The sequence below is a fragment of the Lissotriton helveticus genome, chromosome 3_1 (genome assembly GCF_964261635.1).
Source record: "Lissotriton helveticus chromosome 3_1, aLisHel1.1, whole genome shotgun sequence".
Lineage (NCBI taxonomy): Eukaryota > Metazoa > Chordata > Amphibia > Caudata > Salamandridae > Lissotriton > Lissotriton helveticus.
The window spans coordinates 663,588,938-663,609,836 of record NC_136061.1 but is presented as its reverse complement, the minus strand read 5'-3'; the positions used below and the strand labels follow the sequence as shown (position 1 = coordinate 663,609,836).

The following is a 20,899-nucleotide window of genomic DNA, read 5'->3' as shown; positions in this document are numbered from 1 at the left end:
CGTGAGCTATATTCTGGCGCCACAGGCAAGGTAAGATATGGGCTGGAAGGACAACTTACGGATAGCTTCCCAATACAGAAGGGGGTTAGGCAGGGGTGCGTATTGGCCCCCTTCCTATTCACGCTGTACACTAACGGCTTAGAGGCAGCAATGCTACAGGGAACAAAAGACTTTCCAACAGCAGGTCGGCGACCAATTCCGGCACTGTTATACGCTGACGATGCGGTGATCCTCGCTCGAACTCCAATTCAGCTACAAAGAGCTTTAAACAATTACTGCACTTTCATGACCAATCTTAACCTGAAAGTTAACATAAAGAAAACCTTTGTGATGCATGCCGGCAGTAAGGGGAAAAGGGTGAAAACAATCTTTGTGGACAACTTACCGCTTGAAACAACAAAAACCTATCCATATCTTGGCATCACCATCGATGAGGAGTTCAAATGGAAAGACGCAATCAATTCCCGCAAGCTATCGCTCATACGAACAGTGGGCGCTCTAAAAGCCTTTTCTCTTCGCCTAGGAAAAAAACCCCTAGCAGAGATGTTAAAGATCTATAATGCGAAATGCATTAGTACGGCGATTTTCGGAGCAGGAGTCTGGGGAATAGCTAATGTTGACCAAATCCAAAAAACCGAAAACACCTTTTTCAAATTTTTATTAGCAGTCCCCAAAAGCACGACCACCTTCGGATGCCACCTAGAACTGGGAGTGGAACATATCTCCGACCTTATCAAGATCCAACCCATAATGCTATGGCGTAGAATATGGGCTACGGACGAATGCACACTCACCAGAGAAATTATTGAGGACTGCATGAACCTAGAGCACATGGAAAAGATAAAGTGGCTACACTATGTAAAAACTTTCCTTACAGATATCGGCCTCCTGAGGTTCTTTAATGACCCACAGTCAGTAACAGACATAGCAAAAAAAGAGCTAAAAAAGATATGTCTGTCTCACTTAAACCAACTAAGGCTGATGACAGAAATAGGCAAGCCATCAGTACAACACTGCCTCATGATACAAACTGTACCATCTATTCAATCATATCTGCAGCAAGACCTGACTCAATTCGAAAAGTTACTGCTCACCCGTTTCAGGTTCAATCTTTTCCATATCATGGTTTCATTTCCCACTCAGAACAACTGGACACATAACACAACAGCGTGCCCCTGCGACTCCAACTCTCCTCAGTCCACAATCCACGTTCTTTTCTTTTGTACTTTTTATTCACCTTTCCGTAAGATGGATTTTACCAGTTCTAAAAGTAATGAAGGTCAAAAGATGTCGTCCAGCATTCCTGGCATTGCAGTTCTTGGAGAATCCCCTAGTATCAAAATCCGTGGCACATTACCTTAGAATGTGCCTCAAACACCGCATGAACCTTTGAGTAATCCGAGAACCTGTCTTAACATGGACCCTAGTAAATATACTGTTCAGTATAAGAGTCCTTAATTACAACAACTCATGAACTTTTAACTTCTTCTTTTAATTTTTGGTGTTTTTACTGTGTAAATTTGTACTTTTGTGGCTTTCATACTGAAAACCGAATAAAGATATTTTGAATTTGAATTTGACTTGGTGCTTACACAGGCTTCGGTCACATCCTTTTAAGGTTCGGTCTGACCAGCTTTACTGGAAGGATCTTGTGGCTGTATCGATTTTTATTCCCATGTGATGTGCTCATCCTGCGTTCGTTCAGTCAGTCGCCCAATACACAAGTGTTTTGTCCTGGGCTTTCTTGGAGCAAATAAGGGCTGGTAGAGACTTGTCAGCTATGTGGGTCAGATCCTACTAAAACCGCTCTTTCTGGCAAAGTTATGTTGCTGGTTAATGCCATACACACCAAAAAATGCCAGGACCCAGTTGACTTGGGTACTGTAACATGCAAAGTCGCCAGAAAATCTCTGTCCTGTGGTAGAGTCCCAGGAACTGGAATCTTTAGGCTCTTGCGCGCACACAAACAAGAATTAAGATACTTGCAGAAGGATCACAGTTTTTGTACAGCCCCCCCATGCTGAGGTAAAGCAAGAACCCTGCAAATAGGGAACTAACCAGATTTTCCGTGATAGGGCTGGTAACCTAACAATAAACGGTTTGGGTAAAAAAGGTAGGTTGCGTTGATCTATAAACTGCAGGTACCATTTGTCATTCTCTCCATATGGGTACGTCTTGAGTACTTTTTTGCTAGTAGTGCCTTGTCTACTTTCGTATATAAGCAAAAACATGACTTGCAGATTGTCATGTCGCTGGTGCAGAGACTAGTGTAGGCCAGTTGGTCAAACCAGGTGAGAGTGATCGTTTTCCAATCACGTGAAGACTTTCAACCCTGCAGTGTCAGTGCTGCATACCTTTAGTGACTCCTTGGTAGAATCTGGTACGAGCACATGCTAATTCAGTGACTGTATAGCAGGATCTTACATTAATAGTGACAAGCCCATGAGTGTGCTCTTGGACTGGCATGTGCGTGCCTCGGAACTGAGCAATGTCAAATGCTTTGTGTAGAAATGACATGCAATTTCTGCACATTTGTATATTGAGAAATGTCCGGCGAGGCTGCATGCTGAGTACTTACACACACGGCTTAATAATACTAAGTGCGACTGAATCTTGGTTTGAAAAGATTATCGTGGTCTCATTCATATGAGGCACATGGGATCAGTGAATCTGATAGGCAGACTCTTTTAAGGAGGTTTAGGCTCAGTGATGGCACTTTAGCATCTTGCGTTGCTTCCAGCCCAGCAACATGGCGTGCTCCGACTTTGTATAGCACACACAGGCCAAATAACAGTGTGCCTTGATCTCAGCACTATTCTTTTTGGCTGAATATAAACTGTCTTTGATCCACATGCAAGCCTTGTGGTTTTCTTTTGTGAAACTTGTGTGAATCTTTTTTATCATTTTAAAGCTGCATGTCCGTGTTTGATCATCCATGTGATTGAGAGCCTAGAATTATAATGTGCTTTAAACAAGGAAGTCGCACAAAAAAAACCTTTGTTCCACAGGCCGATCAATCTTCTGTGTTCTTAGATAAGGTTGCTACCGAAATGCGGAAGTACTTTTATCTGTGACTTGTATTTAATCATTAAGTACTCCTTGATGCAGAAATTAATTTGAAGCTACATCATTGCAGTGAGACGTTCTTAACGTATCATCTAGCACCTAGTCTTTTCACTGTATGCTCTTTTAGCAGCATAAACAAAGTCCGTGGGGCAGTGACAGACCTGAAGTGGGTGACTGGTGGCCTGTTGGTGCCGTTGAAGCAGTAAAAAAAAAAATTGTGAATTTAATTTACTATCCAGACAGGTTCTTTATTTGAGCATCTTTTCTGCATTTAAAAGCATCTTGTACATACAGCCAGACAACATATGTAGTTCCTTATCCAGAACTTATTTAAGACTAGAGTAATTAACACGTGTTTTTTCTTGTTGAAAAATTATATTCGAATAATAATACAAATGTAAATCGAGCACATGCTTTGTACGGTTTAGTGAGTTTGGGCTATGTACATCATCGGTTAGTCCTAAGTGGATAGTAAAGTGTAGTGTTGCATGTGATGAAATGGGGCTGCAGTTGGTCTGGAAACCCTCCTGCTAGATGAGAGCCACAAGACGCTTTAAGCAGCTCACATTCGGACTTGGCTTAATTTCAGAATGGGTGTTTACTTTTTAAAATGGAACATTTGCTGATGTATAAAAATGTTTCGACAGATTAGACTGGTTCCTTTTGGGGGGTTCTACCTCTAAGAAATATTTATTTGCTTCTAACAACTAGAGTTTTTACGTCTGAATCATCATTGCTGGTAAAAAAAAAAATATATATATATTTTCCTGTTTTTGACGCAAGATGCATGCTTGGTATGAAGTGATTGTTCTTCCATGTATGTTATGTCTAACGTCTTGCCAGTGTGCTGTTTATTTACATTTTTAGGGCTTTTCTGTTGACTCTTACTTTCGTTACGGAAACAAGAGTGTTTGGGCGGTAGACTCTTTTTGACCTTAAACATCCCAGTCATAGTTTATGGTGAGATTCACACTTGGATATGTTTCTCGCCTGAGCACTCTTCATTCTGAAGAATGATGTAATTGTGTAGTGCCAAAGAAATACAGCTCATATGAAATAACGTAAAATCCTGTAGTGTGCCATTGGCAAAGTGGAAAGTTCTGTGTGTATGTAACTAACAGGACCTACTGAAAGCTAAAATCTCCACAGATCTATTAAAAAACTTTCATGCTCTTATTTTCATTAGTCTGGACTTGTAATGCTATTGTAGCAGAAGTTGCGCTGTTGTTGCCATTTTGATCAATAGCAAACACACTCTGTGGCTAAACTGATCACGGTCACAAAATACATTTCAGCCACATAACTCCTCTGTTTTGTGAACTACATTGAGCTTAAACAATGATCCAATCTGAAGTATGTGGTCTCACCTACAGAGCCATTTACCAAATTAAACTCCCATGCCTGAACTTTTGTCTGAACCACAGTACTCCAATTAAAAAAATTAACAGCAGCACTTTTCTGAAGCCTGTGAAATTCCTGTGCAACTCTCCGGCCCGTGATATCAGAACTCAACCTACCCACTTTGTGAACAACCTGGTGCTCTGTGACTTAAGGCTCGCACTTGGTAATACCAGGCATTCACTACCCACGTAGCTGTAGGAAGATGCCGGCATGGATGCTCGCACCACCTCTGCCTTCCTTGGTGCTCATTTCAGCACCAGTGAGATTTTTTTGCCTTAATGGAAAGTAATTCTGTTTGTCGGTGGGTGAATCTGCTTGAAACCTCCCACGAGAAATGACTCACTGCCGCGTTGCCTTCCCTAGTCTTTGCTGTTATGACTACCAGAAGCACGCAGGGAATTTTTTTAACCGTCTTTGGGATGTCTTGTTAGTTGCTCTTCATCAGAGTTGCAAGGGGTACCCTTTAGAGCGGTGCCACTGGAACAGGTCTCCTAGGTAGTCACCAGAGTGTGCATAACCCAAATGTAGATATAGATTGGGGTGTGGGGGAAATGGATAATGCAGTGTTTATTTGCCATGTTCATTATTCTCGCATGGGGGAATAGCTAGTACAGCTTTAAATGATTTTCACATAATGCTCTAGTGTGTGCTCCACTAAAAATCGATGTTGGTGGACACTGGACTAGTGGGTCTCTTTAAGTCTGACCTATTGTACACATGGCCAGTGAAAAAAGCTTAACTTGTTTGTATTGAGTAGAATGTCTGAATGAAATGACAAATCTTTTGAACGTGGGCATGTGAGTTGGTATACAAACGGCTTTGAACTTGATTGTATATGCAGATGGATTGGGCATCGGGCCAATCTTGCCATTGTTGCTTCAGTTACTAATGTAGGGCACCTCATGTGTGAGAACTGTGTTCTAGTAGTCAGTGCACTACTCAATTCATGTGGCCTCCCATGCTCTGTTTGTCGTTAATTCGAAGTCCCAGTTCATGTTGCCTGAGGTTGTTCTACTCTAGACCCTCTTCCTCAAGACTCCGTGTTTCGAAATTAGTTCTCTCCTATGATCTGGAAATGTACGGATTGTAGCCTGGGAGAAAACTGTGGATCCTTTCTCCGACCTTATTTTCTTGCTTAAATTTATTGGCTGTTGATACGGACAGGTTTACAAGTGCGATTTGCAAGATACATTTATAATAAGTTAACAACAAAACAAAAGGACAAGACCCTTCTTGAGGATAACCAGGCCACATCAAAATAGTAAAGAAGTACTGCATCAATTTTTAATGCAGAATTGTAGCCTTGAAGAAAATTAGGATTTTTAGTTTCCTCCTAAGCCAGAGTTATTGAGAGATGATACACAATGCCGATTGATCAGAATTACAAAGGTTGGTGGCATTTTGGTAAAAAGTTATGGCATTCTTTTGGTGAGGCATTTAATACCTCCAGTAGATAAACTACATGAGCTACAACCCCTATAGTCGGCCCTGGGCTATTACCTTCTCTGTCCAGAGAATGTTGATTGTGTACATTGAAGACTTGGTAGACCAGAGAACTATTTTTAATAAGAATTTTGGAAAGGAGATCAGTTCAACCCTAGAAAGAAGGGGGCACGTGAGCAGGCTTGAGTGTCCCAATCACACATTTTTTTTTGTATCGTCATGAAAAATGACTTTCAATGTAGTAAATTTGGTTACACCACCAAACCTAAGTTTCTGCCTGCGACATGTTTATCCTTGGTGCACTTATTTGCCCTCTGGCTCTAATAGCAGCTAAGTGGTTATTTGCTGCAAATTTATATTTGAGCTCAAAGTGGCTCTGAGATATTCGGTCTGCATGAGTTAATTCCTTTGTCGATATTTGCTGCTAGATTCGCTATCTTACTCATAGGGTATGTAGCTGAGACTTTGTCACTGCCCCATACCAAAGGCTCTAACTCTGTCTGCCTCCAATTCTCGAATGAAAGCTGATGTTACTCATCCTGGGTCTTTTTGTCTCTAGTTAATGCCACTCTGTGCATGTGTCGAGACTCTTGCTGACCCCCTCCCACCCCCTATAATGCATATCTCTCGGCTGTGAATATGAAGTAGACATTTAATTTGTGCAGTCTTACATGGCCTTTTATAGTTTTACTGTGATTGCGCCCCCCTTTCCTCTCCCCAAACGATCCACAATAGTTGTAGCCTCCAGTCCTATTTTAATTCCAGCCTCTGTCTAGTAGTCCATGATTACTTGATCTATCTCATCCTTTGCTTCTCTCGTCTAGTTATGCTGTCATTGCTTATGGCTGTGCAAGCTGTCCGAAGCTCACATGCGAGAGAGAAGGATGCCAAACCGAATTCTGCTACCACTGCAAACAAGTGTGGCACCCAAACCAAACCTGTGACATGGCGCGGCAGCAGAGGGCTCAGCCATTGCGTGTCCGGGGAAAGCACAGCTCCGGTCTTAGCTGCGGACAGGAGTCCGGATCAGGTATGATATAGTATTACAGTAATTGTTATGTGTGATTTCTCCTGTCACAGGAATCTGGGAATAGAAATATTCCTAACTGACATGGGAAAGTTGTTCAGCATGTGTATATACATAGAAAGGGTACCGAGCACACTTATTCAAGCTGTGTGTTAAGCGGTGGCAGTGTGTGTGTTTTTTTTGGTTTTTTTTTGTGTGTTTCCTTTTGGCCAAGTTCATTTTAGAGTTTCTATGAACAAGTATGCAACCGTTTGTAGGACCTATCTTGCCCTGGCACTAACCTTCATCGGTTGAAGCAGCTTTAGACTATAAGCCTGGACCAAGTGCAGAATCGGCATCATGTGTAAATGACCTCATGAGACTGTCGAAGCTCTCCAAGAAGGAACTGTGGAAAAGGGTTTATTGCACAAGAGAGCATACCTTGCACAATACCATATTTCCCATTATGTTGGCGACTACTTGGATGTCCCATAACAAAAAACAACAAAAATATATATATGTCTGCTAATGATTCCCAGTTTAGAATTAACTGAATGGTACCACGTACTGGCTTGTCTTATTTTGGAAAGTAATTATAAACACCTAAAATAAAACATTGTTGATGCGACTAAGTAAGTGAGCTGATGGCTGATGGCTGCTGGCTGTTAGCTTCTACTTTGACTTGCAGGTTGCCATTTGGGATACTGAACTCATACATTCAGTATTCCACGACCGAAAATCACCGGTTGCTCAACAGATGCTATTGTTGGACAGGGTTTGCCATGACCTCAATTCCTTGATTCTCTAATGGTATTTTAGTCTGGACTCATTTAGATGAGATGGTGGTTGCTTCCAGATTAATTGCCCCACTCTAATATCATTTCCAGTCACATGTTACTTTAGAAATTACTAGTGTTGATATCTAGTTAGAAAGAACAAATACTTGAAATGAGAAACGGGGAAGTCAGAAGTTTTTGGGAAGGTTGACAGTTACCACATACTCACTGGCTAGGTATGTGTGACATATGGTACTAAAATACGTAGGTAACCGAATATGCTAATGTGCATCTTGTGTTGGTTATAAAGCATAGGGATACAGTGGTTCAAAAAATAATCTTTTTGATACATTTTATCATTGTATGAGAAAAAATGTTATCCAGAAATCACCTACAGCAACCTAGTATCCCTTATTACGTGAATGGCAGTATTGTATTGACAGCAATAACATATTACATTTTGTGTATCCTTAATCTAAATGTGCTAGTAAATCACAGATAAGATGTATACATTTGAACTAGTGTGTTTGTGCAAGAAATTTAATGAGTTCGAGAGCAACAGCAGAGAGATGCCAATAAAGATTAGAATGTACTGTCCAGAGGCTATCTGCTTTCTAGATGACTATGATCACTGAGGAATCTGTCATTTCAGGCATGTTGCTGTCTGAGGTACACGAGTCAAACATACCAGCATGTAAGAAAGTGTACCCTGCCAAAGCTGTGTAAATAGCTCAGATGGGCTTTCCTGACGGGAGCTGCTCAAAGGCAGTGTTTTTGTGTTTTTTTACTGTGAGACTACCAAGTAACTGCTTCCTCACTTTCATCGGAATACATTTTTTAAGGGGAAGAACACCTAAAATGTCTCTCTCCACAAGGCACGTAAATTTTGAAGATTTGCGAGAAATTAGCAACAGTGTCCCGCCATCCCGGCAACTGACCCCTACCAGTGAGGCCTTTAGTTCACTAACCCATCTTGTGACTTCCTTGGACTTCCACACCGTTTGCATTCTTAGATGCTCCTCTCAGACACCTACCAGCAGATCCTGGCTTCATTGACCATTATTTGTTTCAAAGCCTACCCTTGACATTCGATGTCTTGGAGTGGCAACAACCAGTTTTTCCACTTACAGCAGTGAAGCCAACTCTGCAGGCCCATCCCTACTTATCCTTGTCTTCTCTAGCGAGGTATGCTAGAAGAGATTTGAAAGCCTCACACAAAGTCTGCAATCACTACACCAAACATGAATTATCTTTAAAGTGGATTTCTTTTTTGCAACATGAAATCTCTTCTAGATTCACATGCATATGGACCCAACCACAAAAAGGCGAAATTGTGCAAAGCATGTTAATCTAAAAGATTTTTCATGTTGCAAAACCATAATTACAGATCTGTAGCTGATTTTGTCCTTCCTAAGCTAGTCTGTGAACTTCTCGTGATGCAGCCATGTTCATGTCACACTCCTGAGGTCCCCATATACAACAAGACAGTGAAAAGTCTAAGAAGTGGCACACAAGTTTATGAGCACTGGGCACCCATGACATGTCGGAAGCTGACATAAGAAAGTAATCCAGGTGAGAGAATAATCTGCGATGAGAGATATTGAAGGTAGAAGGATTGTACACAACCTCTTGAATCTCATTTTCACAGTCATCACTTTTTAAAAAAAAATCCGTTTTTGTGAAAAGATTTATTCTGATTTTTCAGAGGCAGTGTGATTAGTTTTGGTTTGCATGTTCGAAATTCTATGATGGTGGTTCCTTTTAGCACTAGTGTAGTTGCATTGTGGTGTCATGGACAACTTCTACTGCATGACTTGCCCCAGTGTAATCTTGTTTAATTTTCTGAGGTGCTGTCTTCTGTCTACCACTTGTTGAGCTCTGCTTTTTCTTCATGCAGGTGATGACATCAAGCCGTGCCCCAGATGCAGTGCTTACATTATTAAGATGAATGATGGCAGTTGCAATCACATGACCTGTGCCGTGTGTGGCTGTGAGTTTTGCTGGCTGTGTATGAAGGAGATTTCGGATCTGCATTACCTCAGGTGATTGCCTAGATAGTGTTGAAAGATTGTACTCTATAATATGGTTGATGCTAGCCTGTGCATCCATCTGTCATGGGAGGCAGGGATGGTCTTATCTTGGGTGAAGAGCTAGTAAATGTTTGTTCTTTTGAGATAGTGTTTAAGGGTTCGTACCCGAGCACGTGAGTGAGCAGTGTGTAAGGGTAATTATATCTCATGAACTCTGTCCCCCCCAAAGAATAGAATATTCTGTTATTTGGTCGTAGAAAATCTTGTTCATCTTTGTTAAAGTTATTGCAAAATTTCCTCTTCCGTGTATGTTGTTTACCTTTGGATTGAAGTGTGTAAATTCCAGATTGGTGGTTTTTAATACATAAACGGTTGCCGTACTTAGGTTTTGCTCTTTGCTGTCTTGTCTCGCTACAGTCCATCTGGTTGCACTTTTTGGGGCAAGAAACCGTGGAGCCGTAAGAAGAAAATCCTCTGGCAACTGGGAACACTCATTGGTGCCCCAGTAGGCATCTCTCTAATAGCTGGCATTGCTATTCCAGCCATGGTAATTGGGATTCCAGTCTACGTGGGCAGGAAGGTGAGTTGCTGGGGATTTCTAGAAGTGGTGCGGTGGAATGAAAGATGGTGTAGATTTGCACTGGCGTGATATCCAGGGAAATCGGATATCACGTGTTTGGTTTGTTGCTATAGTAAGGGCGTTCTTTCGGTTCAAGCTCCCTTTCTGAAAATGTAATTCCCATTTAGGCCTGATATTAGAGAAGTGACAATTTGATCAGCAACTTGTTAAAGCGATGGATGTCTGAAGATGGGGAAGGCAGTGGGATGACTTGTGTCATTAGAATGTTTTGGCCGTGGAAAGAACTAGATAAATTAGTAACTCGAAACAAAAAGTTAGGCTGGGTATAAAGAAGGGTGCTGGAGTTGGGCAAGTGTAAGAACATTAAGAACGGTTCGATTGGAGAGCTTGTGGAGGTAAAGCCAGCAAGGTGTTGGAGTAGGGTTGAGTTGCACATCTAATGCTAATAATGAAGAAATAGATGTGGTCTCTCATCAGGCATTTGCTGCGCCAACAGTTTCACCTTTTGTCCATCCAATGTACACATTCTTTCTTTAGAATGATATTGGTGACTTATTTTCCAACTGGTCTTTTCTCTACCTCTGTCTCCCCCTCTAAATTTTTTTGTTTAGATTCATGGTCGGTATGAAGGAAAGAAAATCTCGAAGCACAAGAGGAACCTTGCTATCACTGGAGGAGTGACGCTCTCTGTCATTGCATCCCCTGTCATAGCTGCTGTCAGTGTGGGTAAGCGCATTTTCTATTATTTGAATTCGAGGGATTTGGGGCATGATTGCATCCTCTTCTGTATTTTGGGCCCAAGCTTCACCTAGAACATGTCCCAGCTATGTACAGCTGAAAGTCTACGCAGAACAGTACACGGCTATACTTTTTGGGGTTAATCTGTGACTCACCCTGCCTAAAACCCAGCTCTAAAGTGGGTACCTGGCACATTGAGGTAAATACAATCTCTACTGGTATCCCATACCTTTTTATAGAATAATGGCCTCAATCTTGTATTGGGTGCATTTTTTTTGTATAGCACTTAATGTTATTTTTTTCACTGTGGGGACCCACTGTGACCCCCGTATTGGCACCAGAGGAGGATACTGAGAGGCTTCTTTTTTTGAGCACCTAGAGCCTCACTGGTTCCACATTGAGGCTCCCTTGACTTTGGGGGTTTCATGTTCGCTGTGATGTTAAGTTGCTGTTGTCTGCCAGCCCATCACTTGAGCTCGAGGTCAGACTAGAAAACTAGACCATCACTGGGACAGAAATGAGTAAGAAGGCAGTAGCTACATTATCGGGTCTCGGAACTTTTGTGAGAAGAAAACGTCCAACCTCTACCTTATCAGAAAGAGCATCCTCTTCTTCTGCCTCAGTAAATGCAAACAATTAGTGTAGATCTGCTTTTATGTCTTTTGTACCCTTAATATCTGGCAGGAGTATCTTATAGGAACAGGTTAGTCTGTGACCAGCCTTGTACTAGGTATATTTTGAGGCAGTGTTCCAAGCATGTGACTCTAGATAAAGGACGTGAGTAACTTTTTTTTTGCACCTTCAGTCGCCGATCCAGAGCTCTGCTCCTTTTCTTCATCTTTTGAAGACATTTTTTTCTTGCCCATTTTTTTTCTCCAAGTCTATCAGTGTGGAAACAAGTCCGCTCCAAAAAGTACAGGTTTTGAACCTTCTAGGGACTGAGTCAGTGACCGCTCCGACATGAGGTGTTGGGCACATGATGCGGGGAATGCACACGTATGAATGCAAAGGCCACTCAAGAATACTAGGTTAAGCACTATAAGACTTGTAGAGAAGTGTGGCTCAATGGTTAGAGCAGGCAGACCTCTGCAGAGCTCTGGCCAGGGACCAGGGTTCGATTCCTGCCTCGGCGGGTCTTGGGTTCATTAATTCCCCATACCGGATATTCTCGCCTCGGTGCCTATTCTGATCATGGGTCCCGCGCTGCAACTCTGGGCAACAGCTTGCTTAGTCTCCACAACGGCCCCCACAACGGCCCCCACAACGTGAGGGATGCCTGGTCTGCACCATGGGGGTGCCCAGGAGTGGACACTTCACAGGGAAAGCCAGGAAGGGTTCCCTTGCGGTATTCGTACAAGCGCCGGGAAACCCACTGCGGGTAGCTGTGCGCTATACAAGTACAAAAATATTTACATAAGACTTCAAGCTGGACCCACTCCCGAATTTCTGTCGGGACTCTGTCCCAATGATAAACAGTACACTGTTCCAAAGTAGTAATTCCTCACTACCGATTTGGGGGGAGGAAGGGGTCACCCAAAGCAATTGCTTTTTAGGAGCAGGTGCCCTCACCCACCATTGGGTGGCATGCTTTATCACCGGGCATGCTCCTTTTTGCGGGCCGGTGCTGCAATGCCTGACTGGCCCCATGAGATGGCTCTTTGCCGGAGACCATTTGTAGAGCAGTGCCGAAAGTGCATGGGTGCAAAGTGGTCCCTGGTTTGTGTTTGAAGGACTGGGAAGGAAAATTGGTTATAGGTTCCTATGCTGTAATTTTACTGAGTGGTGGGACCTATGTCAAGGTTAAAAAACAGTAGGTTGTCCACTGACCTACCAATCATTCACAAACCCAGACATCTCCCCTCCAATTACTATAAGGCACTCTGACTGCCCGAGCCTGTCATTGCAATAGATCAAAGCCTTTAAAGGGGCCAAGCTGCGCATCTTTGACGTATTCTTACTCCCTCTGGCATGCTTTTGGGACCCAAGGAACTACAGGGGGTTCCACCCAGATTAACATTGGTGAATCAGTCTTCAGCTTCATCTGTGCCCCTTGAACCTGCTTCGGGGTCTGCATTGGTGTTGTCTGACTCTGGTTCCTGCACCTAAAGCTGTGCTTCAATGCCAGTACCATTTCTACTGGCGCTACAAATGGACACGCAACCTATGTCTTTGTCTGATTTCGAGCCACATCACTCTCCAGCTCTACTGAGGTCATGCCCCACTCCTCACGTGGCAATGCCAATGCTCCGTCCTTCCCATTCAAACACAATACTTTTGGCGCACAGTCATTATTATGGAGATTATGGAGACAGCACCCCTCTCCTTCTAACCTGGCCAACCTCAGACTTGGTAGATCGTCCTACAAAAAACACATCTTTAGACAAAAAACTTCCTTCCTCAGATCACAACTAGATTGAGCTCAGAATAGGCCAAGAGAACTATTCAACATTGTGCGCAATCAAACTGCTTCCGCTCCCCCTGTCCCACTAGCCTCGAAGAGTAGGTGTGAAGAAATAACTCTCTTTTTTTCAGACAAAATTAAACTAATTGAGCAATCCTTCCTCTCTACTGCGATCCCTACCACCAATCCGAACACCTCTCTTAATATCCCACCCTCCATCAGAACTCCCCCTACACCCTCTACGGCCCATCATAACTCTGATCTCCCTTACCCCTCCTTGCCCCCCAATTTCCTGGACTCCAATCATCCTAACTCTCTTACTAAAAATAATGCCGCTTGGCTTAACTTCCAGCCAGTCACGGAAAGAGAAGTCTTTAACATCATTTCCAAACTCAAGCCTTCCTCCCACACCAAAGACCCTCTTCCATCCAAACTTGTCCAAAACCTCAAACATATCACCCCCCCTACCTGGACCTCTATTATCAACAGCTCCCTTGCCACCGGTTGTGTCCCCAACTCATTGCAACTAGGCCAAATCACCCCCATTATCAAAAATCCTTTGGCAGACTCAAACGACCTCAATAACCTTTGTCCCATCTCCAACCTTCCCCTTCTTTCTAAAGCCCTGGAAAAATGTGTTCTTCTCCAACTAGAGAGACACATTGAACTCTTTAACTTACTAGACCCCTTCCAATCTGGCTTTAGGAAAGGATGCAGCACTGAAACCGCCATGCTAAACGTTGATTACATCCACCACTCACTCGACAATGGTGAATCTAGCCTTCTGATCCTCCTTGATCTCTCTGCAGTGTTTGATACTGTTAACCACTCTACTCTACTCAATGTTCTTAGAGATCGATTCGGCCTAAATGGTATGACACACAAATGGTTTGTCTCATACCTACAACACCGTTCTCAACAAATCAAAATCCAAAATTGCCTATCTAACCCTCCCTCCATCTCCTTAGGAGTTCCGCAAGGATCCATCCTCTCTCCCTCTCTCTTTAACCTTTTCATGGAACCCCTCACACTCATTCTTAAACAAGCCGGGATCAACTACCATCTCTATGCCGATGACACCCAACTCTATTATAAGATTAAAACCCATGCTGACATCCTTCACCTCAACAACACTCATCAAGATTCAAGCCTGGTTCCACACTAACCACCTCAAACTCAACCCTAAAAAAACTGAAATAATTCTTTTTTCCCCTAAAAACAACCAGCTCCCTATTCAGAATTGGATTTCTGACCTTAATGCCCTCAACTGCTCCTTATCTTTGTCCTCCTCAGTCAAATCACTAGGTATCTCACTTAACGACCTCCTAACCCTCAAGACGCACATCAATAATTCTGCCAAAGGAGCCCTCTTCACTCTCCGCCACCTTAAGAAAATCAAGCCCTTCATTCCTATCGATGATTTCAAACTAGCAGTCCAATCCCTTGTTCTTTCTCGCATCGACTATGGCAATGCCATTCTCGCCGGAATTCCCAAGATCCACCTCCCACCGCTTAAATCTGTGCTGTACCTTGCAGCTAGGCTTACTTCAGACTGCAAGCGATTCGACCACATCTCCCCTACCCTTAAAATCCTTAAATGGCTCCCCATTGAAGGTAGATCCACGTACAAAACAGCCTGCATTACACACAAAATTCTCCATCAGAATACACCGACCTACCTCGCTAACAAACTCGCAAAAGCTGGTTGCTCCCGTTCCTTGAGAAGCACAAACACCTTCCTTCTTATCCCCCCCTTCAAAAAAAGAAAACCACCCAGTCTCGGTCCTTCTCCGGCAACGCTCCATGCATTTGGAATGCCCTTCCAACTGACCTTCGTTGCAACCCTTGCTTCAAAAAAGAACTAAAACTACATCTCCTCAATAAATATTGGGGACCATAATCCATATCTGCTATCTTCCACTGGCCACTTCTGTCCGACCTCAGATACATCCGCCCTTCCTTCTTTTCAGCCTTACTTCGCCCTTCCTCCTCGTCACTTCCACCTCCCTGTTTACCACCTTCACTCCTCCCTGCACCCCCCCCTTCCCTTGTCCTCCGTCTGCCCTCATTTCTGCCCCTCCTGCTCTCGTCCTTACAAACCCAATCTGACCACCAACCTCCCTATCCTCCTCTGCAATTTTCCGGCTCTCTTTTCAATGTATGCCTGGTTATTTTTGATTATCACATCTCCCACTTTTCAGTGTTCTTATTTCCCATATTTATCATTTTGAAATATGTCTGGCGGAGACTTATATGTTGTTTATACTCATTTATGCTATGTATGACCCATCTCTTACTGACCTTCTTGTCTCAAAAATGTAAAGCGCTCTGATACCCCTGGGTCCAGCCAGCGCTATATAAAACCTCTAAATAAATAAATACATCAACCTTTTGGCTCAAACGGTGACTGCCAGGTGCCGGGAAAGTCTGTTGCTCGGTGCAGCACTTGTCAGACATGCTGCATACCATATTGTTTGATGTGGTGGCCCTTCTTTTTTTTTTTTTTTTTTTTTTTTTTTTTTTTTTGCTTTGGCTCAGCAAGGACCTGCAGTGGGCACTGTCCAAGGTGTTTGTCTGCCCTTTCATCCTGTTTCCGTTTGACAGACCAGTCGTCGTGGTTTCAAATCACCAGCTATGAGGAGATTCATTCAGACTTTCTACAAAACCATTGTGTGAGGCCACAATTTATTATTTATTTATTTATTTATTTATGAATTTTGTAGAGCGCACGGCTACCCCCATCGGGGGTGTCCCGGCGCTAAGGCTGTAGGCAGAAGAGGAGGGTCTATCTAGATAGATGAGAATAGCCAAGTTTTCAGCCGGCCACGGAACAGAGCTTCGGAAGGGGCAAATCTGAGGTCTAAAGGTAAGCTGTTCCAATGTTTGGCAGCAAGGACTGCGAAGGCTCTGCCACCCATTCTAGTGCGGCGGAAGCGTGGAACGATCATGAGACGTAAGTTGTTAGAACGTAAGTCTCTGACTGAGTGGGAAAGTACCAATCTCTTTCTTAGATATTCTGGTCCAGTTCCGTTCAGGGCTCGGAAAGCAAGAATGAGCGTTTTAAACTTAATGCGGCTGGCTATAGGTAGCCAGTGAAGCTTTTTGCGAAACGCAGAGATCGGGTGTCGGAAAGGGATATTGCCAATCAGTCTTGCTGCAGCATTTTGAACTACTTGAAGGCGTTCAATTTGATACAGAGGGGCCCCAGCATAAAGACTGTTGGCATAATCCAAGTGGGAGGTTATTAAGGCCTGAGTAACCGTTCTGCGCGCGTCCATCGGCAGAAATGGGAATATCTTTCTCATCATCTTTAATTTTCCAAAACAGGCAGCAGTGACCTTATTAATTTGAGGGCCACAGGAAAGCATATCATCAAATTGAAACCCCAGATTGCGGGCGGCATGCACCGGGATGGGAGGGGGGTTAAGTACTGTTGGCCACCACAATGAGGGAGGTATGGTCATTCTTTGATTAAAAAAACAAGACCTCCGTCTTATCAGTGTTAAGTCGGAGATGGTTAGCCGACATCCAAGAGCAAATTTTGCCCAGACAATGGCGAAAGCTAGAGAGGCTGGAGTCAGAGTGATCTCTGAAGGAGAATATCAGCTGTGTATCATCAGCATAAGAGATCACTCTGACCCCACAAGATTCCACTACCTTGGCCAAAGGGGCCAGGTAGACATTAAAAAACAGTGGGCTCAGAGCAGAGCCCTGCGGGACTCCACACACAAGAGGTTTGCACCCCGATGTAAACGGTCTAAGAAGGACCCTCTGTGATCGTCCTTGGAGAAAAGAACTGATCCATGACAGGGCGGTGCCACCTAGTCCAGTCTGCTCCAGTCGATCTAAAAGTATTTTGTGGGACACCGTATCGAAAGCGGCGGACAGGTCGAGGAGGACCAACATGGCCTCCTCGCCCTTATCCACACATTCTCGAACGGTCTCCGATACTTCTAGCAATGCAGTTTCTGTACTAAAACCCGTGCGGAAACCGGACTGGGAGTCATGGAGTAAAAAATTAGTCTCCAAATATTCTGCGAGTTGTAGCTGGGCGGCCTTTCCCAAAACCTTCGCTGGTTTAGGAAGGAGAGAGATGGGCCGATAATTACAAAATTGCGTGGGGTCCGCGTCTGTTTTCTTCAGAATAGGCACAAGCATAGCTTCCTTCCAGGCAGTGGGGAATTGGCCTAGATGTAAAGAGGCATTCCATATAGAAGTAAGTGGCTCTATAAGTACGGTAGCTAAGTCACTCATAATTTTAGGGGGGACCGGATCAAGAGGAGAGCCTGATTTGCACTGAGTAAGTAGTTTAAGTGCAAGGTCTGGAGTGAGGTCCTTAAATGCCAGTAGGGCAGGAACAGTGTTAAGGCTGGTTGAGACTGGGGAAAGGGAATGCTCGGATGTTGCGACTGGAGGAAAAGAAGCAGAGATTTTCTCTATTTTTTCCTGAAAGAAGTCTGATAGTCAATTACAAAGAGAATGGTTGGCTAAATTATTAGGAGTCATGGCCGGCGGTTTGACAAAATCTTTGACAATTTTGAACAATGTTTTTGCCGAGTTGTCTGCATCTTTAATTTGCGAGGCAAAAAACTCTCTCATAGCGGATTTTTTTAGTTTGGTAAATTTCTTTAAGGCCGTTCTATAAATAAGTTTTGCCTCTGCATCATAGGTTAGTCTCCAGCTGCGTTCTAATTTTTTGCAGCGGCTTTTTTCTTCGCGCAGTGCAGCTGAAAACCAAGGAGCAGAGGGACGGGATCTCGCAGATGAGACAGGTACAGATGGAGCAATACCGTCAATCGCAGACAGTAGAGTCGCATTGAACTTGGTGACGCAGACATCGATGTTATCAATGTGAGGCTCCAGAGGGCAGCTAAAGACAGGCTCTAAGGCAGTGCGCGTGACCTTGTACCATTTTCTCCTTTGGTCTATTCCCAGTTCCACCGGAATAGGTGCCTGAGGGAGTGATATATCGACCGAAAGAAGATAGTGGTCGGACCATGTAAGGGGAAGGGGAGGGTGAGCGATGGTACCCGGGAGATTAGAAAAGATTAAATCCAATGTATGGCCAGCTACGTGCGACGGGCCATGGATTAATTGCGTCAAGCTCAGGCTCTGAAGAGAGTCGAGGAATCGAGTGGCTTGGGAGCAGGTAAGGTCATCAGCGTGTAGGTTAAAATCACCTAAAACTATAAAGTGCGGGTGCTTAAGGGACAGGTCAGTTATAATATGAACCAGCTGCGTTAAAGAGGCGGGGGATGCTTTTGGTGGATTGTAGACTAAGATGCCGGTTAAATAAACCGACGCTGAATCTGCAATTGAGAAGTACATGGCTTCGATCATCCCAATGTTGCTGAGTTTTTTTATGGTGATGTTAAGTTGAGATTTGAACAGAATGGCAAGTCCGCCTCCCGTTTTACCTTCTCGGTTAATACCCAAGAAGCGATAGTCCGGGGGGGTGGCTAGATAGATATCCGGATTAGAGGTATCTTTTGTCCAAGACTCCGTGAGGAATAGAATGTCCCAACTATGAGTGGTCAAAGTCGACCAAATTTCATGTGAGTGACGAGGAAGGGATCTACAATTTATCAAAGCTGCTTTTAACCAACGTGCAATGCTCGGAGCGGGAGTTAATGGCGGCATGCGTTCGCTCCAAGGAAGGAGGGTCAGGTTGCACTGAAGACAGTGAAAGGAGTGGCTGTCTAAGTTATTAGGAGGGCAGCGGACCGCTGTTGAGCAAGATCCTGATCCTATTAGTAGAAGCTGTTCTCTGGTCCAGCTGACGCGGTTCATGCCAGTCATCTGGGCAGGGGGACTGGCCCTAGGCCCGTGCCAGGCGCGGACGGGCGCAGACGGGCTTGCCTTAGGCGCGCCTTTGGCGCGCCATCGGCGCGCCCGCTGCGCGGACGTGATGAATGATTTCTTTCATACATGACAGGAGGGTGGGAAGCGTCCAGAAGCTGGACCGCTACCCTGCCTTCCCAAGATGGCGGCGGTAATTCCGCGACTACCGGCGTCAGCGCCTCAAATCGGCTGCGCCGGTAGAATCAGGCAAAGATTAAGAGCGTCAAGGTAAATTAGTTCTCCCCTTCTAGGTCATATTATCAGGAATAATAAAACTGTGCCCAATAAAATATATACAATTTGTAAAAACAAGTCCTGATGCAATATTAACACACTCTAATTAATCGACAAAAGAGGTAAAGGAAGAGCGCCCCCGGCTTCCGCCTCAGGGGAAAGATGCTTACAATGGGACTTCAGTTTGGTTTTCGCTTTCCTAATGTCTACCTCTTTTGTCCATTGCGTCTCTTGACCTTGAAAACACTCTTTCCGGTTGTGATAACATCAGCTCATCACGTGTGAGTGAGCTTCAGGCCCTCTCTTTCCAGCCAATACAAAAGGGGCCCCCTGAAGAAGATATGGGTAGACGTCAGCGGAAAATTAACTACTAAACAAGAAAAGGTCCACCCAAAAGGATCAGGTACTGGCCCATATAGAGTCCAAAACTTTTAATACACAACATGGAACTCACCAAGGGGCGACAAACAGGTCACACGGTACACTAAATTTTCACATATAAATGTACACAATCTTTATTTTCTTTTTATCATATTTTGTTTAGCACACTTTTTGTCCAGGATATTTAGTAACATAATAAATTAATTGATCAATTCATAAAATATATACTGGTACATATACATCAATAAATGCACAATACGAACACCCCACAGCGCCTCAATACATCCACACACACTACTCTTTCGATCACACACACACACACACACACAGATATACTAATAACCAAAACACTATATACACATTTATCACAATAGTCCTCAACGTAATCCCTAGAGTGACAACAAGAATCGGATCCTGCGAGGTCCTTCTAGCAAACTGCTAGTGTGTCCAAGTTGATACAACAGGATCCAGGAAACACGTAGTGCCATAGCGCGTTTTGGTGCAAGGCCTAGATCTGAGGGCGCACCTTCATCAGGGCTCTCACGCTGAGGGAGTGGGGCGAACACAACACATAGAAATAACCCGTGACCAATCTCTGTCATTCGTTTCTGAGTCAGGATATCGCCGCTGTATTATCGACAGTAGATATCACAAGCCCAACGTGGAAAACGTACCAGTCCAGTAGAAACCCGTGGAGGGGATTTCTTTCGACATGCCCATTTAATAGATCTCATACGGGAATCAACTTCATGTTTCAGGCAGCATCAGGTATAGTTGCCGGCACAGACAGTGTTCGCACTATCCGGCGATAGACTAGGAGAGGTGAGCTGAGTTTTCGGAAATTGGTATTGGTTCCAACGTGTTCTATCGTCCAAAAGTAGCGATGTTCACCTCTAAACGGGATCGGGTCCTCACGGGTTTCAAGCGATCATGGCTCGCGTCTAGCAGCCATTTATAAAGGTCCTCTCTTTCCAGCCAACTCCTATCCCTTTTCTTCCAGAC

The 20,899-nt window shown here is 44.0% G+C and overlaps 1 protein-coding gene across 1 annotated transcript in view; it reads left to right on the top strand.

Moving 5' to 3' along the window:
* Nucleotides 1–20,899, top strand: part of RNF19B (ring finger protein 19B) — a 148,672-nt gene that overhangs the window by 17,864 nt on the left and 109,909 nt on the right. Inside the window, exons 2-5 of the mRNA XM_078680755.1 lie at nt 6,735–6,940; nt 9,590–9,734; nt 10,140–10,302; nt 10,914–11,028. Coding sequence (XP_078536881.1) covers nt 6,735–6,940; nt 9,590–9,734; nt 10,140–10,302; nt 10,914–11,028 — 629 coding nt within the window. The remainder of the gene's footprint in view (nt 1–6,734; nt 6,941–9,589; nt 9,735–10,139; nt 10,303–10,913; nt 11,029–20,899) is intronic.